Source organism: Balaenoptera ricei, chromosome 13, assembly GCF_028023285.1.
Source record: "Balaenoptera ricei isolate mBalRic1 chromosome 13, mBalRic1.hap2, whole genome shotgun sequence".
In the NCBI taxonomy this organism is placed as follows: Eukaryota; Metazoa; Chordata; class Mammalia; order Artiodactyla; family Balaenopteridae; genus Balaenoptera; species Balaenoptera ricei.
This window is the reverse complement of record NC_082651.1, coordinates 56167191-56191953: the sequence shown is the minus strand read 5'-3', so window position 1 is coordinate 56191953 and position 24763 is coordinate 56167191. Positions and strand designations below refer to the sequence as shown.

The 24763-nt window shown below is 37.9% G+C and overlaps 2 protein-coding genes across 3 annotated transcripts in view; one reads left to right on the top strand and one right to left on the bottom strand.

The window, feature by feature from the left end:
• CLHC1 (clathrin heavy chain linker domain containing 1) overlaps positions 1 to 20903 on the bottom strand; it is a 78884-nt gene extending 57981 nt beyond the window's left edge. For both annotated transcript variants that reach the window (XR_009506575.1, XM_059943344.1), the window contains exons 1-8: positions 20817 to 20903; positions 15373 to 15626; positions 11268 to 11455; positions 8360 to 8490; positions 6562 to 6763; positions 6334 to 6446; positions 5858 to 5942; positions 4376 to 4482 (exon numbers count right to left, since the gene is read on the bottom strand). Coding sequence is in view for 1 of the 2 variants with exons in the window: in XM_059943344.1 (XP_059799327.1) it covers positions 4376 to 4482; positions 5858 to 5942; positions 6334 to 6446; positions 6562 to 6763; positions 8360 to 8490; positions 11268 to 11455; positions 15373 to 15549 (1003 nt within the window). In the remaining variant the exon portion in view is untranslated. The remainder of the gene's footprint in view (positions 1 to 4375; positions 4483 to 5857; positions 5943 to 6333; positions 6447 to 6561; positions 6764 to 8359; positions 8491 to 11267; positions 11456 to 15372; positions 15627 to 20816) is intronic.
• A 443-nt stretch (positions 20904 to 21346) lies between these two features.
• On the top strand, positions 21347 to 23867 carry RPS27A (ribosomal protein S27a). Its single transcript, XM_059943335.1, has 5 exons — positions 21347 to 21452; positions 21932 to 21986; positions 22394 to 22479; positions 23164 to 23295; positions 23681 to 23867. The coding sequence occupies exons 1-5, from the start codon at positions 21405 to 21407 to the stop codon at positions 23828 to 23830; spliced, it is 471 nt and encodes a 156-aa protein (XP_059799318.1). The 5' UTR covers positions 21347 to 21404; the 3' UTR covers positions 23831 to 23867.
• Positions 23868 to 24763: the final 896 nt, after the last annotated feature.

Genomic DNA, 24763 nt, shown 5'->3' with positions numbered 1-24763 from the left:
CAAAAAATTAACTCATAGTAGACCATAGACCTAAATGAATAAAACTCTTAGAAGAAAACATAGGCTCTTAAGTTAGGCAAAGATTTCTTAAGATACAAAACCAAAAGCACAGTCATAAAAAAAGAAGATCGGTAAATGGGACTTCATCAAAATTAAAAACTTTTGCACCTCAAAAAAACACCAACAAGAGGGACTTCCCTGGCAGTCCGGCAGTTGGGACTTCGCCTTCCAGTGCAGGGGGTAGGGGTTCGATCCCTGGTAAAGGAGCTAAGATCCCACATGCCTCGTGGCCAAAACATAAAATGGAAGCAATATTGTAACAAATTCAATAAAGACTTTAAAAATGGTCCACATCAAAAAAAATTAAAAATAAACAAACAAATAAACAACAACAAAAAAAACCACCAACAAGAAAGCAAAAATGCAATCCACAGACTAGAAGAAAATATTTGCATATCATCTATCTGATAAGGGATCTTTACCTGGAATTAAAAAGAGCACTTGCAACTCAATAATAAAAACACAAATAAAACAATTATCAAATGGGCAAAGAAGAGACAATTCTCCAAAGAAGATAAAATGGCCAACAGGCACATGAAAAGATGCTCAACATTGTTAGTCATTAGGTATATGCAAATTAAAACCATAATGAGGGAAAAAACCAAACAATGAGATACCATTTCACACAGATTAGAAAGGCTTTAATCAAAAAGATAGACATTAGGGGCTTCCCTGGTGGTACAGTGGTTGAGAATCTGCCTGCTAATGCAGGGGACATGGGTTCGAGCCCTGGTCTGGGAGGATCCCACATGCCGCGGAGCGACTAGGCCCGTGAGCCACAATTACTGAGCCTGCGCGTCTGGAGCCTGTGCTCCGCAACAAGAGAGGCCGCGATAATGGGAGGCCTGCGCACCGCGATGAAGAGTGGTCCCCACTTGCCGCAACTAGAGAAAGCCCTCGCACAGAAACAAAGACCCAACACAGCCATAAATAAATAAATAAAAATTTAAAAAAAAGAAGACATTAACAAGTATTGGTAAGGATGTGGAGAAATGAGAACTCATACACTGGTGGTGGAAATGGAAAATAGTGCAAACAGTTTAGCAGTTCCTCAAAGTATTAACATAGAGTTTCCATATAACCCAGAAATTCTTTTTTATTTATTTATTTGTTTGTTTGTTTGTTTGGCTGTGCCAGGTCTTAGTTGTGGCAGGCAGGATCTTTGTTGCCACATGTGGGATCTTCATTGCGGCCTGTAGGATCTTTAGTTGCGGTACACAGGATTTTTAGTTGCAGCATGCAAACTCTTAGTTGCAGCATGTGGGATCCAGTCCCCTGACCAGGGGTCGAACCCAGGCCCCCTGCACTGGGAGCTCAGAGTCTTAGCCATTGGACCACCAGGGAAGTCCCTAACCCTTTTAAAAGAATTCTACTCCTAGGTATCTATCCAAGAAAAATAAAAACATATCCACACAAAAACTTGTACAGAAATACTCAGTTACACTATTCATAATAACCAAAAAGTAGAAACAACCCAAATGACCATAAACTGATGAATGGATAAACAAAATACAGTACATCCATACAATGGAATATTATTTCACCATAAAAAGGAATGAACTACTGATATATGCTATGGCATGAATGAACCTCAAAAACATTAAGCTAAGTGAAAGAAGCCAGTCACAAAAGAATATTGTATTATCATATTTATATGAAAGGTCCAGAATAAGCAAATCTATACAGACAGCAAGTAGATTAGTGGTTACCCAGGGTTTGGAAGAGAAGCAATAGAGAATGAGGAGTTAATTGGTACAAGGTTTCTTTTTTTGGAATAATGAAAATGTTCTAAAATTAAATTTTGGTAATGGTTATACAACTCTGTAATTATAATAAGTTTATTAAATTTTGTGGCATTTTCCCCACATATGCCATATGCATATGCCAATTTAAACCTCAGACTTATGAAAGTTACTGTTTAACACCCAAAATGCCCAGTGTCAGCATTCATGATATAAGAATACTTTTGCAGTGTAACACGATCTGATAATAATTCAGTTATTAAATTGTAAATAATTGGGATGGTTTCTTGACTTCAAGTCCACTGAATAAAAACTATAAAATTACACTCTGTGCTACCGTGCACTAGGATCAAATACTGAAAACTGTGCGGGCAAAAATATGAGACATGCCCATTTGCACACAATTCATAGTCAGGCAATCTCTATTAATACATATGTTTATATACACTATGTGTAGACAACAGATTTTCTGTGTTTAGGTAAAAGCAAAAAGAATGTTTTTGTTCAAATTGCTGAATTTAAAGGTATTTTTAAGAAATTTATTTAAAACAAGCTGTATATATTTGACATCAAGAATTTCCACTTAGAACTAAGATAAGACTAATTAATCTCTATATTTGTAAGCTACATTGAGTATACCTCCCCTTTATGTATACCCCTGCATTTCCTTCTGAGCTTCTCATCTTCTAAAAATGCATCTTAGTTTTAAAATAAAAGAATATTTTGTGATTCTCAGAAACACTCAGTAAGTACCACCAGTCTAGTATTGGTGAACTTCTCAGAATAAAATCCACATACCTAGAAAATGAATAAAAGTTGGCTGTTTTCCAATTTCACTGGTAATTATATTTATTTAAGCATTAATTGCAAGCACTGAGTTTTACTGAAACTTGCAATCCATACTTTGAGCAGACCAAGTCAAAGGGAGAAGAGAAATAAACTCAGGAATATACTAATATCACTTAAAAAAATTTTTTTTTTAAGTTTTAAATTTTTTTAATCACTTTTAATTTATGCTAAATTCAGAGCATATCCAAAGAAAGAGTTCCTGGGTATTTGTAAGATGTCTGAAACTTCTGAGTAAAAATTAAACATTTTAACATTTAACATTTAAAATTAAACATCAACGTCAAAAAAAACAAACAACCTGAACACTAAAAACTACAAAATACTGCTAAAAGAAATTTTAAAAGGCCTAAAAAAAAATGGAGAGATATACCATATTTAAGGGTTCACTGGATCAGAAAATTCAATACTGTTCAGTGTCTGTTCTCCCTAAGTTGAACTACAGAGTCAGTGCAATGCCCAGCAGGTCTTTTTGTAGAAATTTACAAGCTGATTTCAAAAATTTAAACAGAAATACGAAAGACCTAAAATAGCCAAACCAAATCTGATAAAGAACAGAGTTCGAAGACTAACACTATCTGATTTCAAGACTTACTATAAAGCTACAGTAATCAAGACAGTGTAGTATAGGCATCAAGATAAATAAATAGATCAATGAAATAGAACAGACCTATGGACAACTGATTTTCAACAAAGGTACAAAGGCAATTCAGTGGAGAAAGTCTTTTTAATAAATTATCCCCGAACAACTGAATAGCTATCAGCAAAAAAATAAACTTTGACCCATACCTCACACCATATATAAAAATTAACTCAAACTGGATCCTAGACCTAAATGTAAACCTAAAACTATAAAATCCTTAGGGAAAAAAAAAATAGGAGAAAAATCTCTTCAGATTAAGCACAGATTTCTTAGGTACGACACTAAAATCTCAATCCTTAAACGAAAAAAACTCATAAATTAGATTTCAACAAATTAAAGACTTCTACTCTTAGAAAGACACTGTTAAGAGAATGAAAAGACAAGCCACAAACTGGGAGGAAATATATGCGTCATATATCTGGTAAAGGATTTTTATTCATAGAATGGAACACTACTCAGCAATAAAAAAGAATGAATTATTGATAGATGCAATAACATGGATGAATTTCAAAATAATTAGGCTAAGTGCAAGAAATCAGTCAAAAAAGGATACCTACTATATGATTCCATTTATATAAAATTCTCGAAAATGCAAACTAATCTTTGGTGACTGAAAGTAGATTAGTAGTTGCCTGGGGACTGGAGGCAAGCTCTGGGAGACCAGTGCGAGGGGTGGGGAGTAGTGGGAGGGAGGGATCACTGGGGGAATGAGGGAACTTTTGGAGGATACATATGTCAAAACCTAACAAACTGTACATTTTATGTACAATTTAGTGTATGTATGTCAACTCACCACAACAAAGCTGTTTTTTAAAGGAAGTGGAGCAAATCTGACAAAATATTAACATTTATTAAATCTTGATAGTGAGTACATGGCTGTTATTTATGTTTCTCACACTTTTCTGTATACTTGAAATATTTCATAATTTAATTTGGAAAACCTAATCAAACCCCTTAATGTTACAGGTAAGGAAACTGAGTAAATGGTAGATCTTGTTTCCCAGTTCAATACTCTTCCCATTCTATCAGGAAAAAAAAAAGTATAATTAGCATACATATGTAAGGTTCAGAGAGAAATGCTTACCCTTAAATTTACTCACTGTCCCAATGTTTTGAAGAATTCTTCTAGGACTGTTTGCAGCAAAATAAACTGCCTTTTCATATTCCCCAAGTGAGATTAATTCATTGAACCTACAGCCAGTGCATTTCATTATATATTAGTACACAAAAAAAGTAAAGAAAAGTGATTAGAAATGTCTAATACAGACTAAACATAGTAGCATAGTAATACAGAAAAGCACCTCTAATAAATTACAACTAGATTCATTCACTCTGTGAGATATTCTTTCACTTCCTTCCCTAATATTGTTTTTTGTAGCCTCAGAATAAGACTCACCTGCCAGGTGACTTGAACCTGATCCTGTACCTTATTCCTATAGTGCTGAGAGCAAGCCATAGAAAGAGCAACTGAATTTATTCAGTTGAAAGGACTTCAACTGAATTTATAATGAGCTCAGATTTTTTTTCTCTCATATCATCTCCAGAAGAAAAGGGGAACCAGGGGAAAGAAGGGCAATCTGCTTAAAGGCTCAGCCTAGGCGAAATATTAATTGCACACAAAGGCTGCCAAGTTGAAGATCAAGAAGTGTCCTTGGTATTCAGAAGCCTTAGTTGCTCTGATAGGAATCAGACTCCCAACTAAATGTGAGACTAATACAAGAAGAAAAGATAATGGTTCAGATAACTTAAGCTTCTACTCCTCTTCCTAGGGCAAAACATCTCCAACTCAGTCCTTACTCACAATTAATAAAACTATGGCAAACAGGATTTAAAGAGTGTTGCAAATGAATGTGGAACCCCAGAGGAGAAAAACACCAAAGTAACATTAAGCAAAATACATAAAACTTTTAACCTCAACCAGGGTTTTTCTCTCATATCTGAAGCTGATAGACTTAGAGAAGCATAGGGTGTAAGGAAATAATCCAGGCTTTGGTGCCCCTCAAAATGATCTTTACCCCTTTTTTGTACCATATCAACAAGCAAATCAACAGTTGAAAACTGTTTAACATAGAAGACTAGGAATATTACATATGTTCACTACATACTGGCCTCATAGCCTATGAATTAACCTCTTAAAGAATAAAGTCTTAGATCTCTAAGCCTCTACTATAAAATATATATAATAATTTAATAAGTATTAGGAGGAAATATGCCTTCCTAATATGTCATAGGATGGAAATAATGAGAAGAAAAGGACTAAGTTGGCTAGGATAATCTGACACAAGAAGGTCAGAAAAAAATAAATAAAAAATATAAAATATAAAAATAAAACTTAACACTACAATCCACCTATATCCTCTGAAAAATCTCTTAGACTATCAATCTGGTATTTTTTCCACAAAGAATCTATTTTTTAAAATTCTAGCTTATTTTCTAATTTGTCTACCAGAGTAGAATTTTAAAATACTAAAGCTAGAGACTACAGCTCAAAAAGATGCTAAATAAATATTAAATAAATGCTATAATATCTTAACAAGGACCATCAAAAAGCTTTTAAAATATTTGCCTTTCAACGTAGTATAGCAAAATTTCAGCTTCTTTTGCCTTGCCTGGGTCATCTTCAAGTAGTTGTTCAACAATGTCTTGTTCACCTGTAAATATTGAAAGCACCACTGGATGACATTTAAGGTTATCAATCAATAGAAAATAACAAACATATAAATGTTTAATACCAACAACTTAATGCTATAGTTTCTAATAGCACCAACCTCTTCCTAAACTGAGTAGCTTCCCCATCCCTTTCTTCCTTATTTTCAGGTACATTTTCAGGTATTCTCTCCTTGGCTAACCAAGTCTACTCTTTACCAATTATTTGTCAGCTGTTGAAGGAAGAAGCCCACAGGGTACCAGAGACCTAACAGAAGTAAGTACATTTTTACTTTCTTTAAACTCAGCCTAGGAAAATTCCCATTCTTTAGCTTTCTGGGGAAAAATAAAATGTTTTCCATTATTCACGTTAATTAAAAAATATAGATCATTTACCGTGTAAATCTTTATTGTTCTGAATGTGCTCCATGAAGTCTTGAAATGATCTGCTCATATCAGATTTTACCCACAAAGTAAGTGCCTGTGAAATAATCTGCAGTCTTTGATGACTATAAAGATAAAAAACATTAACAATATACTGAACCTAAAATCAAATAGTGGAATATTAAAATAAACACAAATAAAAGCTTCAAACTGTAAAAAATATATATTCAACTTTCATACCGAAACTGTAATTCATTGTTCAGATTTTCAGCTAAATCTCGCCGTTCTAACACCACAATCATTTCCTCATTTAAATCTGCCTTCCTCTGAGCTGGTAAATATTTTTTTGACATAAGTTGCTCAATTTCTGCATATTTATCTTCAAGATGTTTCAAGTATTTAGTGAGAGCATCTAAACTGACAGATTCTTGGAGAGTCATGCCTAAGGGAGAAGGGAACAAATCAAACAAGCCAAGCCATGTGTGGGACTCTTGTGCTCAAACAGCAAGTCTTAGCACAATAGGTCAGATGGTTGACTACGTTAAGAAATAATTAAGAAATTGTAGCATGCACTCGAAGATTATTGAACATAAACAGAATTAGCATACATTTCTAAATGGCTGGTAGTTTTAAACAAATCATCAATGAAGACTTAGTGAAGACTGATTGTCCAAACCTTAACATTTTAAGAAAAAAAATTTTAATGACCGCATCACCACATCTTGCAAACCCCTAAATATCAATCTTATTCAGTAACACCAAGAACTTCTGCCTAATAATTCAGGATTCCTGTTCAATGATTTTTCCCTAACCAAACCTTCCATTAGTCTACTACAACTAACCCCAGGGTAATCTGTTTATTCTCTCCAATGCAAAGTTTATAAATGCTTGCCAAATCTTCAGTCTTTTCTCCCTTGTTCATTGTCCCCTCTATTCATTATTCATAACTGCCCCCCACATACACACACACTTCAAATGACTTTCATTCTCATTCAGACCAATTGTTGCCTTTAAAGGCACACCTCAAAATTCTCTTCAAGAAACCCCCCTGGATTAACCCTAATCAATTTCAATCATTCCCTTACACCCTGAATCCCTTCAGCATTTAATCAATTTGTCAGCTATTTTGTACTTATTCATATGTATCTTATTTGTAGTCTGCTAGTCATAATTTTATACTTGAAAGTGAATCTAGTCCCTGCTTCAACCAATCATAGGATGCTCATTCAACCTCAGTTAAAATCCTCTGGTGTGGGGTAGCTCATTATCTCAAGACATAGCTTCTTCCATTGAAACCAAATCTGACTTCCTAAAATTTCCACTTTTTGATTCTGCCTCTGGATAAACACTAGTTGGAATTTTGAAAAGTTTTGAATACAGTTATCTATTCTCAAAGTCTTTCTTTACTCCAGGATGTATATTTGCAATTCCTCTATCCATTCATCATACAAATCTCTCAATATTCTGGAGGAATTCCAGGATATACTCCAATTTCTTAAAATGTGGCTTGGCTGAAAAGGAGGAACCAGTGAACGCTGACATCAATGTGAATCAACAATATTCACCAGAATTTAACGTACCACAGTTTTTTCACATATTCCATGGGTTCTCAAACTTTATAAAATGCATCAGAATAACCTGGAGAATCTGTTAAACCACTGACTGCTGGGCTCCACCACCCGACCCCGACTCCCATCCCTGGAATTTCTGACAGAGTAAATCTGCAGTGGAACCAAAACATTTGCATTTCTAACAAGTTCCCAGGTAATGCTGATGTTGATGAAGGAACCACACTTTAAGAGCCACTGTACTATACTTTATATAATCCAGCCAGACTGGAACTCTTTTAATCGTTTAGGGTTGTTTAAGTTTTCTCATTCCCTTGTATGTACCTAGAGGCCAGACTAAAGCTGTTTGTAAAGTCTGGCTAAAGTCCTGGTATACTTGGAAGATATATACATGGTAACACATATATATTAATTTGTGTAACTGGAAACAGTTGGAATTTCTCTCAAATATTTTAAACAAAATACTGTACCTGGAATAGGTTTTGAAGGATCTTTGCAGAAAATACAATATTGTTCTTTTGTGTCATACTCTGCCCTAAGTTGTTTCATTTCATCTATTTGCAATTGAATCTTTGAGGAATTATTTTCAATAAGCCTCATCCTGAAAAACAGAAAGGCTTTTTTATGTTTCTTTCAATGAATTATTTAATCATACAATTCAAAGTAAAACAGGTTAAATTATTACTTTAATTTGGCTAATTATCATTTTGTACCGTTATGAACGTAGACGGAAGTTTACAAAAAAATGCCTAGGAAGTTAACTAACCTCACAAGTGAGGAACAATTTTCTTTCAAAGTATCAGTAAAATCTTATACTGCCTATGATTCGTAACCTTATTGGAAATTTGTAAGTGTTAAACATAATAACCTGGCCACAAAATACTATGTCTATTCCCTTTAGTTGAAAATTACCTTTGCAATTTAAAAATTACTTTTGTTAAGTAATCGTATTAGTTTCCTGTGGCTGCTATAACAAATTACCACAAACTTGGTGGCTTAAAACAGCAGAAATCCGTTCTTTCACAGTTCTGGAGGCCAGAAGTCCAGTATTAGTATCACTGGGCCAAAATTTGTGTTTTCAGGATTGTGCTTCCTCTAGAAGCTCTAGGGGAGCTTCCTTGCCTCCTCCATTCCTTGCCTCCTCCAGCTTCCGAGGGCTGCTGGCCTTCTGTGGCTGCATCGCTTCAATCTCTGCCCCTGACGTCATGATGCTTTCTCCCCGTGTGTCTGTGTCAATGCTCCCTCTACCTCTCTGTATAAGGACACTTGTGATGGTATTTTGGACCCACCTGGATAATCCAAGATAATCTCCCTAGCTCAAGATCCTTAATGTAATCATATCTGCAAAGACCCTTTTTCCAAATAAAGTAACATTTCCAGGATTAGGACCTATTTCTTTGGGGACCATTATTCAGCCTACTCTATTAATTTTGATTTTAGAGCTAGAGGAATGATAGCATTTTGAGATAAAAGTGAGTTCATCCAGAAATGGAGGTTTTAAAGACCAAGAAGTAAATAAAAACTTCTTTTAAGCATTATTTGAAATTTACTTCCTAGTTTATCACCAATATTTTGGTCCAGGGAGGAAATAACAGATTAAAATCAGTTAGCTACATAAATGTTACAGGGTTTTTGGCAAATTAAAAACAAGTTTGTCAGTAGATAACCGCTACCCAAGTCTGATTACTATGTAGAGTTCTTGGTAACTACAGATGGCTCAGAGTAGGAGCTTGCAGTATTTATGAAAGAGGGACTGTGGAAATAAAATATCCTTGGCTTTCATCCAAATAGTTATGCTTTAGGAAGAAAGACGTGTTAAAAGTAAACAGACTTTCGAAAAAATTGAAAGCAGGGACTCAAACAGATACTTGTACACGAATGTTCATGGTGGCACAAGTCACAATAGCCAAAGGTGGAAAAAACTCAAGTACCCATCAACTGATAAGTAGATGAAATATGGTACATACATACAATGGAATATTATTCAGCCATAAAAAGGAATTAAGCTCCAATACATGCTACAACATGGATGAGAAGGTATCCAGTCATTGCTCCTATCCACAGCTACTTTTATGATCTCTTTATCTTTGACAATTTCACTACAGTAAATCTAGTTGAGTATTTCTTATTACTTACAATGGGATTCTTTGGTCTTCCAGAATCTGTGAATTGGTATCTTTCACCAGTTCTAGAAAATTCTCAGCCATGTTCTCTTCAAATATTGTCTCTGTCCCATATTCTCTTCTCTTTGAGTTGTGATTAGACATAATAATATAACTTTCTCACTCTGTCCTCCATGTCTTTTTTTATAATAGCTTTATGGAAATATAGTTCGTATACCTTAAAATTCACCCTTGTAAAGTATACAATTCAGTGAATTTTAGCATATTCAAAGAGTTGTGCAAATACTACCATTTCTAGTTCCAGAACATTTCATCACCCCCAAAATAAGCCCTGGACCTGTTAGCAGTCTGCTAAGCAGAAGGCAATTTTCCATGCAGTCCTCAAAGGTGGAGCAGTTTACCTCTTGTTCACTCTTCAAGGGTGCAGCCCTTTATCATCCCAGCTTTATATGGGGAGGATTTCCCAGTAGACTACACCCCTTGGGCAGATAGATCCTGGGCTCTGTCTTTTGTACCCCTGTGCCACAGACTAAAAACTAAAGCTTACGGTCACTAGTTTTAATAAACGCTTTCAGGGTCAAAGAAGCTTTAGTGCTTCTCTATCTTTTGCCTTCTGTTATGATTTTGCCTTAATATTTCTGTCACTACCCTGTCAGCTTCCTGTTACTTTTGGAAAAAAATTTTTTTACCATCTTATGTAGCATATTGCCCCAATAGGAAGATCTATCCCAACATCTAGCAAGCCACATTACCAGAAATGGAGGTCAAATTTTACATAACTTTCCAGGTTGACTTGAAATTATCTATAAGAATAATTTACCCATCAATTACCAAATGGAACACTGAAAATCTGAGACTACTTAACAAGAGTGAGCATTTTATCCTCTCCCACTAGGTTATTTACCTTTCTGCATCAGAGCATTAAGTGCTCTATTTCAGATGGTAATCATGAAATTGTACTATTAAACCTTCCATGCAAGAAATCACCTGGAGCAATTATCTGTATCCTTCATTTTATGATACTACAATGTGCCTCCAATTATCCTAAGAGATATTATAAAATTCTCAAACAGAATTAGTATTATTTTTCAAGTAAAAATATAGTAATTTCAATAGGAAGGGTAACATAAAAACATGGCTTTAAAATAAAATTGAAATTGAAAAAGACTAAGAACCACTGGTTATAGTTACAATGGCTAGTTAATATAACCAAGTAACAATTATCACCTTTTGGGCTACTTACTAATATACTTACTTTGCTTGAAGTTGAGTTATTCTTTTCCTATGATATACCAATGCTGTGGGCTCTCCTGCCAAAACTTTAAGTTTTCCATGAAGATAAAATGCAGTTCTTCGGCTTTTCTTTATTGTCTCAATAAAGGCATCGTATTCTTTTTTGATTGAAGTAAGAATGGATTTGTATGCAGTGACATACTCTATTACCTAAAATATGATTTTTCTAGAAATGGATCAAAAGACTTGCAAATATATAGATTTTTTTTTAATGAAACATGATGGGCAATTAGAAATCTAAAATTTTACAAATTTGAGCTTGCATTCATATGCAAATACCACTGACTATTAAAGACAGTTAATTGTTACTGAATATATGCTCTTTGTGAATCATTACAATTCTGTGAGCTTAAATATGAGGGAAAAAAAAAACACATGTTTTTTGCTCTACTAGGAATTAACACATACATTATATGAGGTCAGATAAAACCAATACCAGATCTAATTATCCCAATTCTGGATCTCTTAAATACTATTACATATCGTCCCTCATTACCTCCAAGTCTAGTCTCTGACTTCATTCAGACCTTAAAATCCTGGACTCCCTTCACTTCCCTGTTTTTCTAACCCATCTGCTCCTACTAGCTGATCAATACTCTCAATTACCAAACTGCATTTCTAATCCCAAGATGTCAAGTGCAACTGGAGAAAACCCTTCATACCTTACATTCATAGTTTACAATGGTGTTTAAGTACATAATGTCTCTGGAATGATAATGGAAGAGAGTAGAAACCTACAGAGAAGGAAAGGAAAACAGAAACATACAGAGAAGGAAACCTACATAATATCTCTGGATCGATAATAGAATAAAATAGAAACCTACAGAGAAGGAAAGGGAAGTAGGGTCTAAGATGAGAAGGACCAGACTTTCCACTGTATACTCTTCTTATTGGTTCTTTTACTTTTCTTTTCTTTCTTTTTTTTTTTCCTGGTTAATCTTGTGTAGGCATTACCCATACAAAAAAACAATAATAACTAAGGAGCACTTTAAAGAAGTTGAAAAACAAAAAGTTAAAAATAATTTATGGTTGCCAAATTCTGCTCACAAGGATTTCAGAAGGTGTCGAGGCATATAAAGAATAGATGTGATCAATCCACAGTTTTCTCTGAAAGATACAATTACGCTTTCTACCCTTACTACATCTCTAGTCTCTGGTATACCACACCGTTAGCTAGAAAATACCTAGAAAAAATTATCCAGGAAGACATCTGGTCTATCAAGAAATGGTATAAGGAGGGGAGTTCCCTGGTGGTCTAGTGGTTAGGATTCGACGCTTTCACTGCCGTGGCCCGGGTTCAATTCCTGGTAGAGGAACTGAGATCCTGCAAGCTATGCAGCCAAAAAAAAAAAAAATGGTATAAGGAGATAACTGATCAATGCCAAGCACCAGGAAAGGATATCTGAATGGGAGATACTGGTCATCTTTTTGACATGACCGACCATACTACCTATCCACCCAAAGGACTGCCACCCAGCAACTTTCAATAAAATAGAGATCATTAATCTGTGGTCTTCCAAATTAAATACCCCACGGTTCCTGGCCATCCTCCACTCCACAAGCCTCTATGATGTGCTGCAACAGTTCAAGACAACTCAGATATGTTAATGGATAGAAAACAGACTTGTAGTAACATCACGATCAGCTCCCATATGGGTTTGCTAGAAGAAGTAGATTTCAGAACACCCATAGGAATCTTTAAGAATGCACAGAAAATGCATTAAAGTAAAGGAGGGAAACTTGTATGCCAGAGGTAGAACAGTTTTGCTAGGTCCACAAAATATTTTAAAATTTAGGAAATTTCACCCAAAACCCAAATTTTCAGCTTCTCTTGAAAACTGAAAAATCTACCAACGTGGAACCCCCATTCCTTAATGGCAGTAATCAGCTGGAGCTTTAGATTGGACTGGTTTTTCATTTTACCACAGTCCCCATGATTCCTTATTCTGTTAAAGCCAGTCCACTTAACTCTTTTATATGACCTTCTTGGCCTCTAGGGATTCAAGTTTCAGACTCCGGTATTAAGGTTTCCATTAACCCCCCCAAAACAGAGCCATCCTTACCAGGTACAGGGATCTGAGGGAGAAGAGGAATGGTATCCATTCCACCTCAGCACCTACACACGAATATACACGATTTGTACAACACGCTACCAGGATGCAAAAGGCCAGTCAATTTCCAGAGTCCAATTATCTCCATAATTCACCCATATCTGTTGAAGCTCACTCTTCCTAGCTTTGGTTTTCTTTGCTTACTAAGTCCTTGGCTCTCTCTGCAACGTACCCTCAACTCTTGTTACACAGCCTCAGGTCCTCCTTGCTTTGATTTAGGCATGGTTCTCTAGGCCAAATCCTCTATCTTTGATTTTAAACAGAATTTGGTATTTGTTTTCTGGTTCTAAGTACTCAGAGATGCAAGCTGACACTTTCATCTTTTGCCCAACCAGATCCTTCCAAGAGAGAAGGAAGATTAGAGAAGGCAGGCATTAATAGTTTATTAACAATCAAATGTGTTAGAATAACATGAAAATGGAAAGGCAGATTATCTTATTGAGAAGCTAGAATAAAAGTTTCTCTAAGTACCAAATGATTTCTATTTCAGATTCCCCTCTCAGTCCTGAAGAATAGGATACTTCAGAATGTACAAATGTACAATTTATAACTGTACAATGTACAAACAGTCCAAATGGAAATCCTGGGGGGTAGGGAGAAAAGGACTAAAGATACAGAAATTATCTTTTATTTAATCCCATGTCTTTTCTCTAAGAATTAAATTTACCAAAGCTCCTCCAAAATGACTTCACTATAACTATACTAATTTAAAGCAGAGAGCTCTTCATGTAAGAAAACTTCTGACAAGTGTTAGCATTTGGACATGCAAAGATAAGTATGTTACAATTATGATAACTTTCCTTTGCTGATTTCACACAAGTAGAGTCTCAGCATGATTCCTGATATTTATAAAACCTATTCAATACACTACCTTCACTACCTTTAAACATTCACCTAATACATTCCTTAATGACTAAAACACCAAAACAATTTCATTGATCATAACAACTTATAAAATGAAGCTAACCTGCCAGTGTACCAGTTCCAAAAGACAGATTTTCCAGATGACTTAAAAGGAAGAAAAGATTTTTTTTTCCGTTTTATACTTTTATGGAAATGCATCAATTTTCTTAATTCCACTTGTAGGTATATATCACTATTTTGTGTTCACTTTTCCTTAGAGTGAGGCACGATATTTTTATTTAGAGGAGAAATAAGACTCAGTGTGTAATGTTTAAAATTTAAACAAAACACTGAGTTCCTATTTTGCCTATGGCTGTTTTACTCAGAGACCAATAGTTTACAGAAGTCTTCACGTAAGTAATTACTTCTTCTAGGTAAGGAGGAAAGAGTGCTGACTTCACTGGTTTTACTGTCAGGGCATCTTACGTGGGTAAAAAAAAAAGTGAGATAAAAAAATGAGGATCGGTGGCCATATTGCAATTGTTTTTAAGGAAAAGCAGGTATTTCTAAAACCTTGAAAAGCAAAATCAAATGTTACATAAAGCCGCAGCATTTTCTGACCTCCATATTTCCAACATTCAGTGCAGTTAAACCCCTTGTTTACCATGCCTATCTAGACCTCTAATCTACAAGGAGTCTCAATTTAATATGCTAGATCAAATCTAAACCAAGATTTTAATTATACCACAAACCAACCCAAAACGACAAAGAACTACCAGGTTCGTGCTTACAGCCCAATTCCTAACAAATCAGATAATGATTCGAGATGGAAGGTCAAAATGATATTAGAGGGCACAGCTAGGTTGTTGTTCAAAAACTGATAGCCTGCACTTAAGCTACAATAACTGAAACACTCATTAACTGTCTAGTAATATAAATCCAGCATTGCATTTTCCCCATTCATCCCTTTCTGACAAATTGGATGAACTTCTCAAAACTGACAAATGGAATGTACTCAAACAAGCAGTGGTGTTACTAAGGCAGGAATATTAGTTGTCAAGATAGACCATTTCTACTACATAAAAACTCTGTTGTCTTAAAGCATTATGATACCTTATCAAAAACGTTTCGGTATATGATGTAATATTCATCAGCAGGTCCTTCCTCATTACAGCCCACTCTTTCAGTTTCTGTAATTATGTATCTTTGCATTCTTTCCAAAAATTCCTTGTCACTTCTACTAATGATAGGAGGGAGAACTGCATGTTTATTTATTTCTTGGACGGACATATGTCACAGTCTGCACACCTGTTCACCAGAGAAAAGTCTTGACTTGCTTTTGCAACAAAGCCAAGACTTTGATAAGCCTGAAAGAAAAAGACCATCAATTAATCTAAAGCTTAAAATAAATTAAGTCAAATATTGATCTAAATAAAACATCTATTTGTTTCAGAAAAAAAAAGTCTCATGGATCTCTGAAATAAATATTTCAACCTATGAATTAAAAGGTCTGATCATTCTACTACCATGTGCTATACTATACCTCTGGGATAGAATACCAGTCAATAAAGAACTCATTTCTTACTAAACAAGTATATGTATCATATGATTGAATGGTTTCTTTAACTCAACACTTTCTAACAGGTTTATTAGCATTTTATTTGTTTCATGTGGGAAAACTAGTTTGGAGGGCTCCTGATGAAGCAAACAAGGTCAAATACTCCTCTACGCATGTACCTACCTGGCCCAGTCACAGTTATCTAACACACAATAGCTATAAATAATTCATGAATTTATTTTTATGATGAATTTTATTATAATTCTTATCTTTACTATGAACGTACTAACTGAAAAGTAAGAAGTCAGGACTTCTGCTAAAATCTGTACATCAGTGATGTCAAAGATAACAAACTGTACCTTTCTGAGTGAGGTTTTCAAGCAGCTATATTTCACTGCTCTTTTAGTAAAGAATTATTATCCAACTAGAGTTGGATACAAAAGTTGGTTCCTGAGATCTAGTCACATCAACATTAAACAGAACCCATGATTTGCTTAAAAATGTGTGGCAAGGTAAAACATTGTAACTCCCCTCATTCCCATCACAGAAGTTTATACTCATGGTATAAGATTTGGAAAATATAAACCAAATTTGGAAAATTAATGAACAACCAAAAATCATCCAGAATCCCACCACCAAAAAATAATGACTACTTAATGTGGTGTATTTCCTTCCAATGCTTATAATTATAAAAACTAGGATCACACTCTATACTCAGTTTTGTATCCTATTTTTTTCACTTAATATTAAAAGCAGTTTTCCATGTTGTTAAATATTATAGTTTTCAAAAACATGACTTCTAATGATTGCATAGTACTTCATGGTATGATACACAATAACTTACTTAACCATTCCCCACCTGTTGGATATTTTCACTATTATAAATAATGCTGTGAAGAATAAATGCCTAAATCAATTTTACCGTGTTTTGGCAATATAATTGATACTTAGTTATCTAAAATAACATATATGGCCAATAAATACTGCCCATAAGCCACATATTGGAGGAAGGAGACACCAAAATAATTTCAAAGTTTAAAAGACCTAATTTATCTTTATATTGATGAACTGGATAATGAGAAATCAATTTATAAGTGAACATAAAGTAGTTCCAACAAAGCAATAATCCATAAATGGATCAACAGTTTTCCCAAATAAGAAATCAATTTCTTTGTTCATTCATTCAACCAATATTTACTGAGTGTCTATTAAGTGCCAGGCATTGTTTTATAGCTAGAGATTCAGCATTCCCCATTATCCTTCCCCACTCCAGTGCATAATACAGTTATAAATAAGATAAGTCCCTGGCTCCTTGGAGCTTACGATCTATTAAGGGAGACAGACTATAAATAATGTAATTTCTGGGAATTCCCTGGCGGTCCAGTGGTTAGGGCTCAGCGCTTTCATTGCCGTGGACCCAGTTCAATCCCAGGTCGGGGAACTAAGATTTTGCAAGCCGAGCAGCGCAGATGGGGAAAAAAAAAAAAAAATGTAATTTCAGATAGTAAAAGATAAAAGTCAAAGGAGGAAGGAATGGGTGTGATCGCTGGGGAATGGGTGGTCACATCTGAACACCAGTGGCTTCCTATTACCCTTAGGATAAAATCCAATTTCCTTTCCTTAGTCTATGAATGCCCTATAGGAACCAGGGACTTTTTCTCTGACCAAATCTAGTCTTCTCATGCCCCTGTCCTCCTCATAACCCCCATCCACTCCTATAAACTTGCTCTCTTACCTGAGGGTCTTGCATAATTCTCTCCCCATCCCTGCATTCCCTTCCCGCATCCTCACCACTCTCCTCCTCCATAAGATACGCACAGTACTTCCACTCTCATTTACTTGGCTTTGATTTATTTTTCAGATCTCAGCCTATACAGCTCCAGGAAAGCTGCCCTGGATTCCCTTAAATTTGATCAAGTGCCACTGCTATGTTCTCCCACGTACTGTGCACTTCCTCTATCATGATATTATCACTCAGAATTCTGGTTATATTCTCTATCTCTCTCAGTAGGCTCTAAATTTGATAAGATCAGGAACCAAAATGTTCTCATTCCCCATCTTCCTTCCCCACCCATATGCATTCCAGTGCATAATACAGTTTCTAGCAGAGCACATGCATCACCCACCCCACCCCCCAAAAAAAGAAAGTTGATTATTAATCAGTCATCACGGAGCAATAATCTGGTCTGCTCAGAAGACATGACTTGTGCCCTCAAATCAGAACACAGCTAAAGTGATTGTTCCTCAGCATCTACAAAATGCCACTGAGTTACACAGACCAACTCAGATTACCTTGCACTCACTCATTCAAATTAGACACTTAGGGATACAGAGGAAACAAGTCACAAGGGTTCCTAGACAAGTATGGATTCTAGTTAAATGAACCTCTGCCACAGAGCAGAGAAGGCAGTATGACCAGTGGGCACAACGGGCTACAAAAGCCCAGAGAGGCACCTCACTAGTCTGTGGGAGAGGGCAGGGAAATATTAGGGAAAACATCTCATGAAACAACGTCCAGGACAATGCTTAATCTGTGCTGCATTTATTTATTCAATAAATATTGGGGGGGGGGGCACCTACTGTGTGTCTGCCGCTATTCTAGGCACTAGAGATATAGTACTAAACAAAACAAAGCCCCAAACTTGCCAGAGGTTACATTCAAGTAATGAGACAGAAGACACACAAGTAAAAAACAGTATAACAGATGGGGGTAAGTTGTATGGGGAAAAATAAAACAAGGAAAGGGGTATAGAGAGTAAAAAAGGTGGGAGGGTGCCATTTTACATAAGGCATTAAGTCAGGAAAGAGAATAGCCCTCACTGATAAGGTGACATTTCAGAAACCTGAAAAAAGCAGGTAATGTAGATTCCTGGGAGGAAAGTGGTTGAGGCAGAGAGAGATGCAAGTCCAAAGGCCTCAAGGCAGGATAGCTTATCTGCCAGCAAGAAGGCCAGGAAGACTAGAAGAGAATGAGAAAAGGAGAGAAGAAAGATGAGGTCAGAGAGGTAGCTGCCAGATCATGTAGAACATAGGGCCTTGAAGGTAGCGGCACTACCAGCCCATGGGGCACCTTTGTGCAGGTTAGAAAAAGATGCTCCTTTCTCTGCGCAGACTCGGCAAGAGGAGCAATGAGCTGAATTGTGGCCTCCAGTCATTCCAGTGTGGGAGTGACAGCCTTGCTTATAGGAACTTAGGCTTAACTCAGAGCGAGATGAAAGCCATTGGAGAGCTGCAGGCAGAAGAATGACAGCTGACTTCCATTTTCAAAGAATTGCTCTAGCTGCTCTGTGAAGACAAGAGTCAAAGCCACAAGAGCTACTGGGAAGCTACTACAATAGTCCAGACAAAAGATAACGGTGGCTTGAATCAGAGTGGTAGCAGAGATGGTGAGAAGTGTTCTGCATATACATGAAAAGTAAAACCAAGATTTGCTGAGGGATTCGATGTGGGTATGAGAGAACAGTCAAGGATGACCATAAAGTTTTTGGCCTCAGCTACTGAAAAGATGGAATTGCCATTTATGAGATGGGAATATCAATTTCATAAGATCAGGAGTTTGGGCCTCCCTATTAGACATGTTGAAGTTCAGGTGAGTCTGAGTGAGAAATAAGTTTATAAATTATATGCATATAAATGACATTTAAAAGTTATGAGACAGAATGGAAAATGATCTGGGAAATGTAAACAAAGCAGAGGTCCAAGGACTGGGCATTGGGGGCACTCCAAAGTTTAGAGGTCTGGTAGATCAGGAGGAAGCAACAAAACAGCCTGGAAAAGAGCATCCAGGGAGACGGAAGAAGAGAGATGGAAGTCAGGTGAAGAAAGTGTTTCAAAGAGAAAAGAAATGATCAACTGTGTCAAATGCTGCTGACAGGTCAAATAAGATTAAATGGCCATTGAATTTAGCAACACGGAGGTGATTAGTAACTACAAGAGCTATTCCACTGGAATGGTGGAGACAAAAGCCTGACAGGAGTGGGTTCAGTCAATGGAAGGAAAAGAATTAGAGACAATGAGTATAGACAACTCTTTCGAGGAGTTTTTTTGTAAAGGTGGAGATTAGCCGGCAGAATATGGTATGAGAGCGTTCCGCAGAGAAGAAACGGATTCTTCAGAAGTGCCAAAGCATGAAAGAGCTTGTCAGGAACTTCAATTAGCTCAATGGTAAGTGAGTAATGGGTTTGGCAGACTAGGCTGTAAGGAAGGCAGAGGCTGACTATCACACTAAGGAATTTGGATTTTATCTTGAAGGTGAAGTAGCATTAATGACATAATCATTTTTACTTTTTATAATATGTTGGAGGCAAAAGTGAAGGTGGGTTAGAAAAAGACTGGGGACAGAGAAAATTAAGGAGCCTGAATTTGGGGATGGAGATGCAGAGAGGAGGGCACAGAGAGATAAAGAAAGAAGACATTAGGAAGGTGCACGCACAGGGTTCTGCGGTTGCGCCGCGGCGAAAGGCCAGGGGAAGGGAGTTAACTCGCCCGCCTTGCCAGGACAGCCCCCCACACATACTCCAAAAACTTCCTCTTAGGACTTTCACCACAACTCCCAACTCCAAACTTGGAAATTCTACAATAAATAAACCTTTCCGCGGGTTTCCTTCCCATGTGGCCTCATTTGAAAATTTGAAAACTCCTGAGATTTTCAACATATTTAACCGTTTCACACTGCATAGTGACATATAAGACAGAACCTTCCTTAAACTAGGAGAACCTCCGGGGTTGAAGGCGGGGAGGGGCTACAGGGCGAGACAAGGACGGACAAGAGGTTTTGAGGATACCACCTATTTTTCAGTTTGCCTGGAGTTGGCCACAGGTGTGCCCTTCCCTTGAAGGCCCAGGGGATCATCCGCCCCTCACCGCCTCAGTAAGTGGGTGATGACACTTTCGGGCCCCCACTCTTCCCCAGCCTCTTAACCTTCCCTCCGAGTCACTTCCGACCCGTTTCCACCTTCCCCGAAACCATTACTGCGCTTCACCCTTGCTCCCTCCTCACCTTAACCCCTTCCTCCAAACCCCGACGCCAGGGCTAGGCGATAGTAACTAGGGAGCCCGGGGCTGTGGAACTGCATCTTGGGACGAGTAGTCCTAGAGAAAAGAAAGCAGCGGAAAACTACAATTCCCAGAAGACACTTCTATTTCCTCCGTTTTCCTCATGAGGCCCCCTCAACCCCACCCCTTTTTAAAGACCCTCTTAGCCACGTCAACTACGGTGGAAAATTCTTTTAAAGACATTTTTAAGTTGCTTAAATCTGCTATTTCAAGAGCATTCTGAAAGCTAAAGTGAGAAATAAGCCAGGCTACCGGGAGGACAAATGAGGTCACGAGCTGGTCTGGCACGTGGCTGGACAGCCGCTGCGACAGCGCTCAGGCATTTGGCGTGGCCGCCTAGGAGGCGGGGCCTCCGCGGGGGCCCCGGGAAAGCCCGTGGGCCGGCGCGACGCCCTTCTTTTCGGATCCGCCATCTGCGGTGAGTATGTGCTCTCGGCCGTTCTCCGGCCCGCGGCCTACTATCGCGCCTCCTCTGTCCTTAACCTCACCGGTTTCCTCCTTTTCCTCACTCTCAGGTGGCACCGCCGCCAATATGCAGATTTTCGTGAAGACCCTGACGGGGAAGACCATCACTCTCGAGGTACGGGCCAGGCGGTGGGAGAAGCCGCGGCCTGAAGGAGGGGGGTGTCTGAGGCGGGTTTCGGCAGGCGCGCTGCTTTCCGCCTTACAATACGTTTCCGAGCTTGGGTTCTAAAACTTGGCCGTAAAGGGAGGGTTGTTTTGCTGAGCTGGGGAATAGGGCAGGTTTCCGATGCCTAAAGTCCGAGTCTGTCGCCTCTGGTGGTTCCCGCCAGGTAGCCGCTGCCGGGGTCGCGAGGTGGGAGGGTGGCGCTCCCCGCAGGTGGGCGCGAGCACCATGTGGCCCGGCCGCCGCCGCCCGGGGCTAGGGGAGGGAGCGTGCGCGCCGGGGAGCCTGTCTCCAGCTGCGTGAGCCACCGGCTCTACTAGGTAGGCTTCAGCCCCCACCGGCTCGGCTCCCGGATGACCTTCTAACTGAATGGAGCGATTACTCTAGTTCCTGATTGTGTTACCTATACGTTTGCACTTCAAAACTCCTAGGTCGAACCCTCGGATACAATAGAAAACGTAAAGGCCAAGATCCAGGACAAGGAAGGCAAGTTAATATTTTCTGATTCAGAAAAACTAACCTGCAGAGGCTCTGTCAGGCGCTAGACATACCTGCTCTTTGTGGGGTGGGAAGAGGTTAGATTGACAAAAATCCTTTTGGAATAACACAGTAGACAGACGTTTATCAGCGTGGAGCCAAGCTGTAGTACCTTTCACGTGTGTGATTTTGGACATGCTAGTTAATTTACACATGTATACTTATCTGTAAAGTGGTTAACGTGTGTTAGGATTAAATGAGATAAACTGTTTAAACATTTACAATTATATTTTCCCTGTAGTAAGAACTCACTGATGGATGTTAGTACCATTTATTTGATTCAGGATTATAAATCTTGAGCAGATATGCTTGTTTTGCAGTCAGTTAATTTGTTTGTTCAACTTGTTTCCCATTAGGAATTCCTCCTGACCAGCAAAGACTGATCTTTGCTGGCAAGCAACTGGAAGATGGACGTACTTTGTCTGACTACAACATTCAAAAGGTCTGTTTGGAGAAAAGCAGCCCTTTATAATTTATTTTTTTATTTTTGCCTGTGTTTGGTCTTTGTTGCGGCATGCGGGCTTTCTCTAGTTGCGGGGAGCGGGGGCTACTCTTCATTGCGGTGCGCGGGCTTGTCATTGCGGTGGCTTCTCTTGTTGCGGAGCACGGGCTCTAGAGCGCAGGCTCAGTAGTTTTGGCCATGGGCTTAGTTGCTCCGCGGCGTGTGGGATCGTCCTGGACCAGGGCTTGAACCCGTGTCCCCTGCATTGGCAGGCGGATTCTTAACCACTGCGCCACCAGGGAAGTCCCTTAAGTATGAATATTTGTATCTTAATTTGGAAATTTTGACTAATACTCAAAAAGTGGGGAGAATAGCATTAGAATTAGCAGTAGATTCCCAGGTGATTTCTACACCAACATTTGAGAAGTGCTGCTATAGTCTTCTACATTTTGGATTTTGCGTATTGCATCCCATGGTGTAATTTAATGTGTTCTTTAATCTCTCTATGAACTAAGAGTGTATATAGGAATCAGATACCTCTTTTTTTCTAAGACTCCCCCATCTGTGGGTATACTTCCTGTCATCCAGTTAGAATGTGCATGATGCTGGTTGTCCGTTCTCCACGGAGCACTAGCATTAATGTAACCATTTTTAAAGGCTGTTCTGTTCTCTGTTCAATAACAGGAGTCCACTCTTCATCTTGTGTTGAGACTTCGTGGTGGTGCTAAGAAAAGGAAGAAGAAGTCTTACACCACTCCCAAGAAGAACAAGCATAAGAGAAAGAAGGTTAAGCTGGCTGTCCTGAAATACTATAAGGTGAGCCAAATTATTAAAAATAATAATTTATCTCTGGTTTCAAACTCTTTAATATAAAAGTTTGGGGTTTTTTCCTGTTTGGTATTTGAATAAGCTCTATATAATGGGGTTTACCTCTAGCTACTTTATTCCAAACTAAGTTTCTGATTTTGAAGTCAGATCTGGGTTCAGGTCTTAACTCTGTCCACCTCTTGCAAGGCTGGGCTTTAAAAACTCTGAACTTTTTTGTTGTAGTAATTATTGGTGAGAATTTGGGGTGCTTCGGTTTGTAAGTACTAAGAAATATCACTGTTGTGTGATTAAAAGGTTAAATATTTTGAGTCATTTAAGCTAGACTTCACAGTATGTTGTAAGATTATCTTAACAGCAAGTTTATGCTTTTTAGGTGGATGAGAATGGCAAAATCAGTCGCCTTCGTCGGGAGTGCCCTTCCGATGAATGTGGTGCTGGAGTTTTTATGGCCAGCCACTTTGACAGACATTATTGTGGCAAATGTTGTCTGACCTATTGTTTCAACAAACCGGAAGACAAGTGATTGTATATTGGTTAATAAAAGACATGAACTAAATGAACTAACGTTTAAATGTTGAGTTTTATTCCAGTGATTTTAAAAGTGGGTTTTAAGCATCAAATTAATCGCACTATTTTCTTAGGTAACCTGTACTTGGCAGAATTATGTTGTATTTGATACCAGCTGTTTAGATACAGGCCAGTTTCTTTGTACCTCAGCAGTATTGACATTTTTGACTGATAATCCTTGGGTGTAGGGACTTTCCTGTGTATCATAGGGTGATGAACAGCATCCCTGGTCTGTACCCACTTGCTGCCAGTAGCACACCACCACCTACTGGAGGTTCCAGTAGGAACCTTCCCCACCCCCAGATTGAGAAACATTGGTTTGTGTGAATTGGTATTATAACCTTGCCTAAAAGGAAGCTACAGTGTATTGACACTTGTTTCCTACAAAGGAAGTTTAAAGGCCGCAGAGCTGTCTTAAGAAGTTATCAGTTAAAAAATTGATCTGCATATGGCTGATTCACTTTGTTGTACAATAGAAACTAACACGGTATTGTGAAGCAATTATACTCACTCCAATAAAGATCTATTAAAAAAAATTCACCCAAAGTCCTTTAATATTGAGTGTGAACTCCTCTTTGGAATTTAAGTTCTGAGGTTTGCTCATTGGTACTCTTGACACTGAAAAATAATGGTTTTACAGTATTTGACTGGTACCATATATTTTATCTATGGAGCACAGTTCAGGGAAGCCTGCTTCTTGGTATCAATGAACTAAAGTAAGCACTTGAAGTTTATTAAACTGATTATTAGATTCACTGATGATATACCAATAATTAACAATTCCCTTCAGCCATATTCTTTCCCTACTCCAGGATTTCTAGTTGGACGCGTCCTTAAATAAGGTTTCCTAATTCTGTAACGTTTTGACAGTTACACCTGTTAATGCTTG

Excerpts from the sequence above, each read along its gene's own strand:
- RPS27A (XM_059943335.1), top strand. The coding sequence starts at position 21,405 with ATGCAGATTTTCGTGAAGACCCTGACGGGGAAGACCATCACTCTCGAG. Across the intron at positions 21,453-21,931 it reads GGAAGACCATCACTCTCGAG|GTCGAACCCTCGGATACAAT; the intron begins GTACGGGCCAGG and ends CAAAACTCCTAG. Across the intron at positions 22,480-23,163 it reads CTGACTACAACATTCAAAAG|GAGTCCACTCTTCATCTTGT; the intron begins GTCTGTTTGGAG and ends GTTCAATAACAG.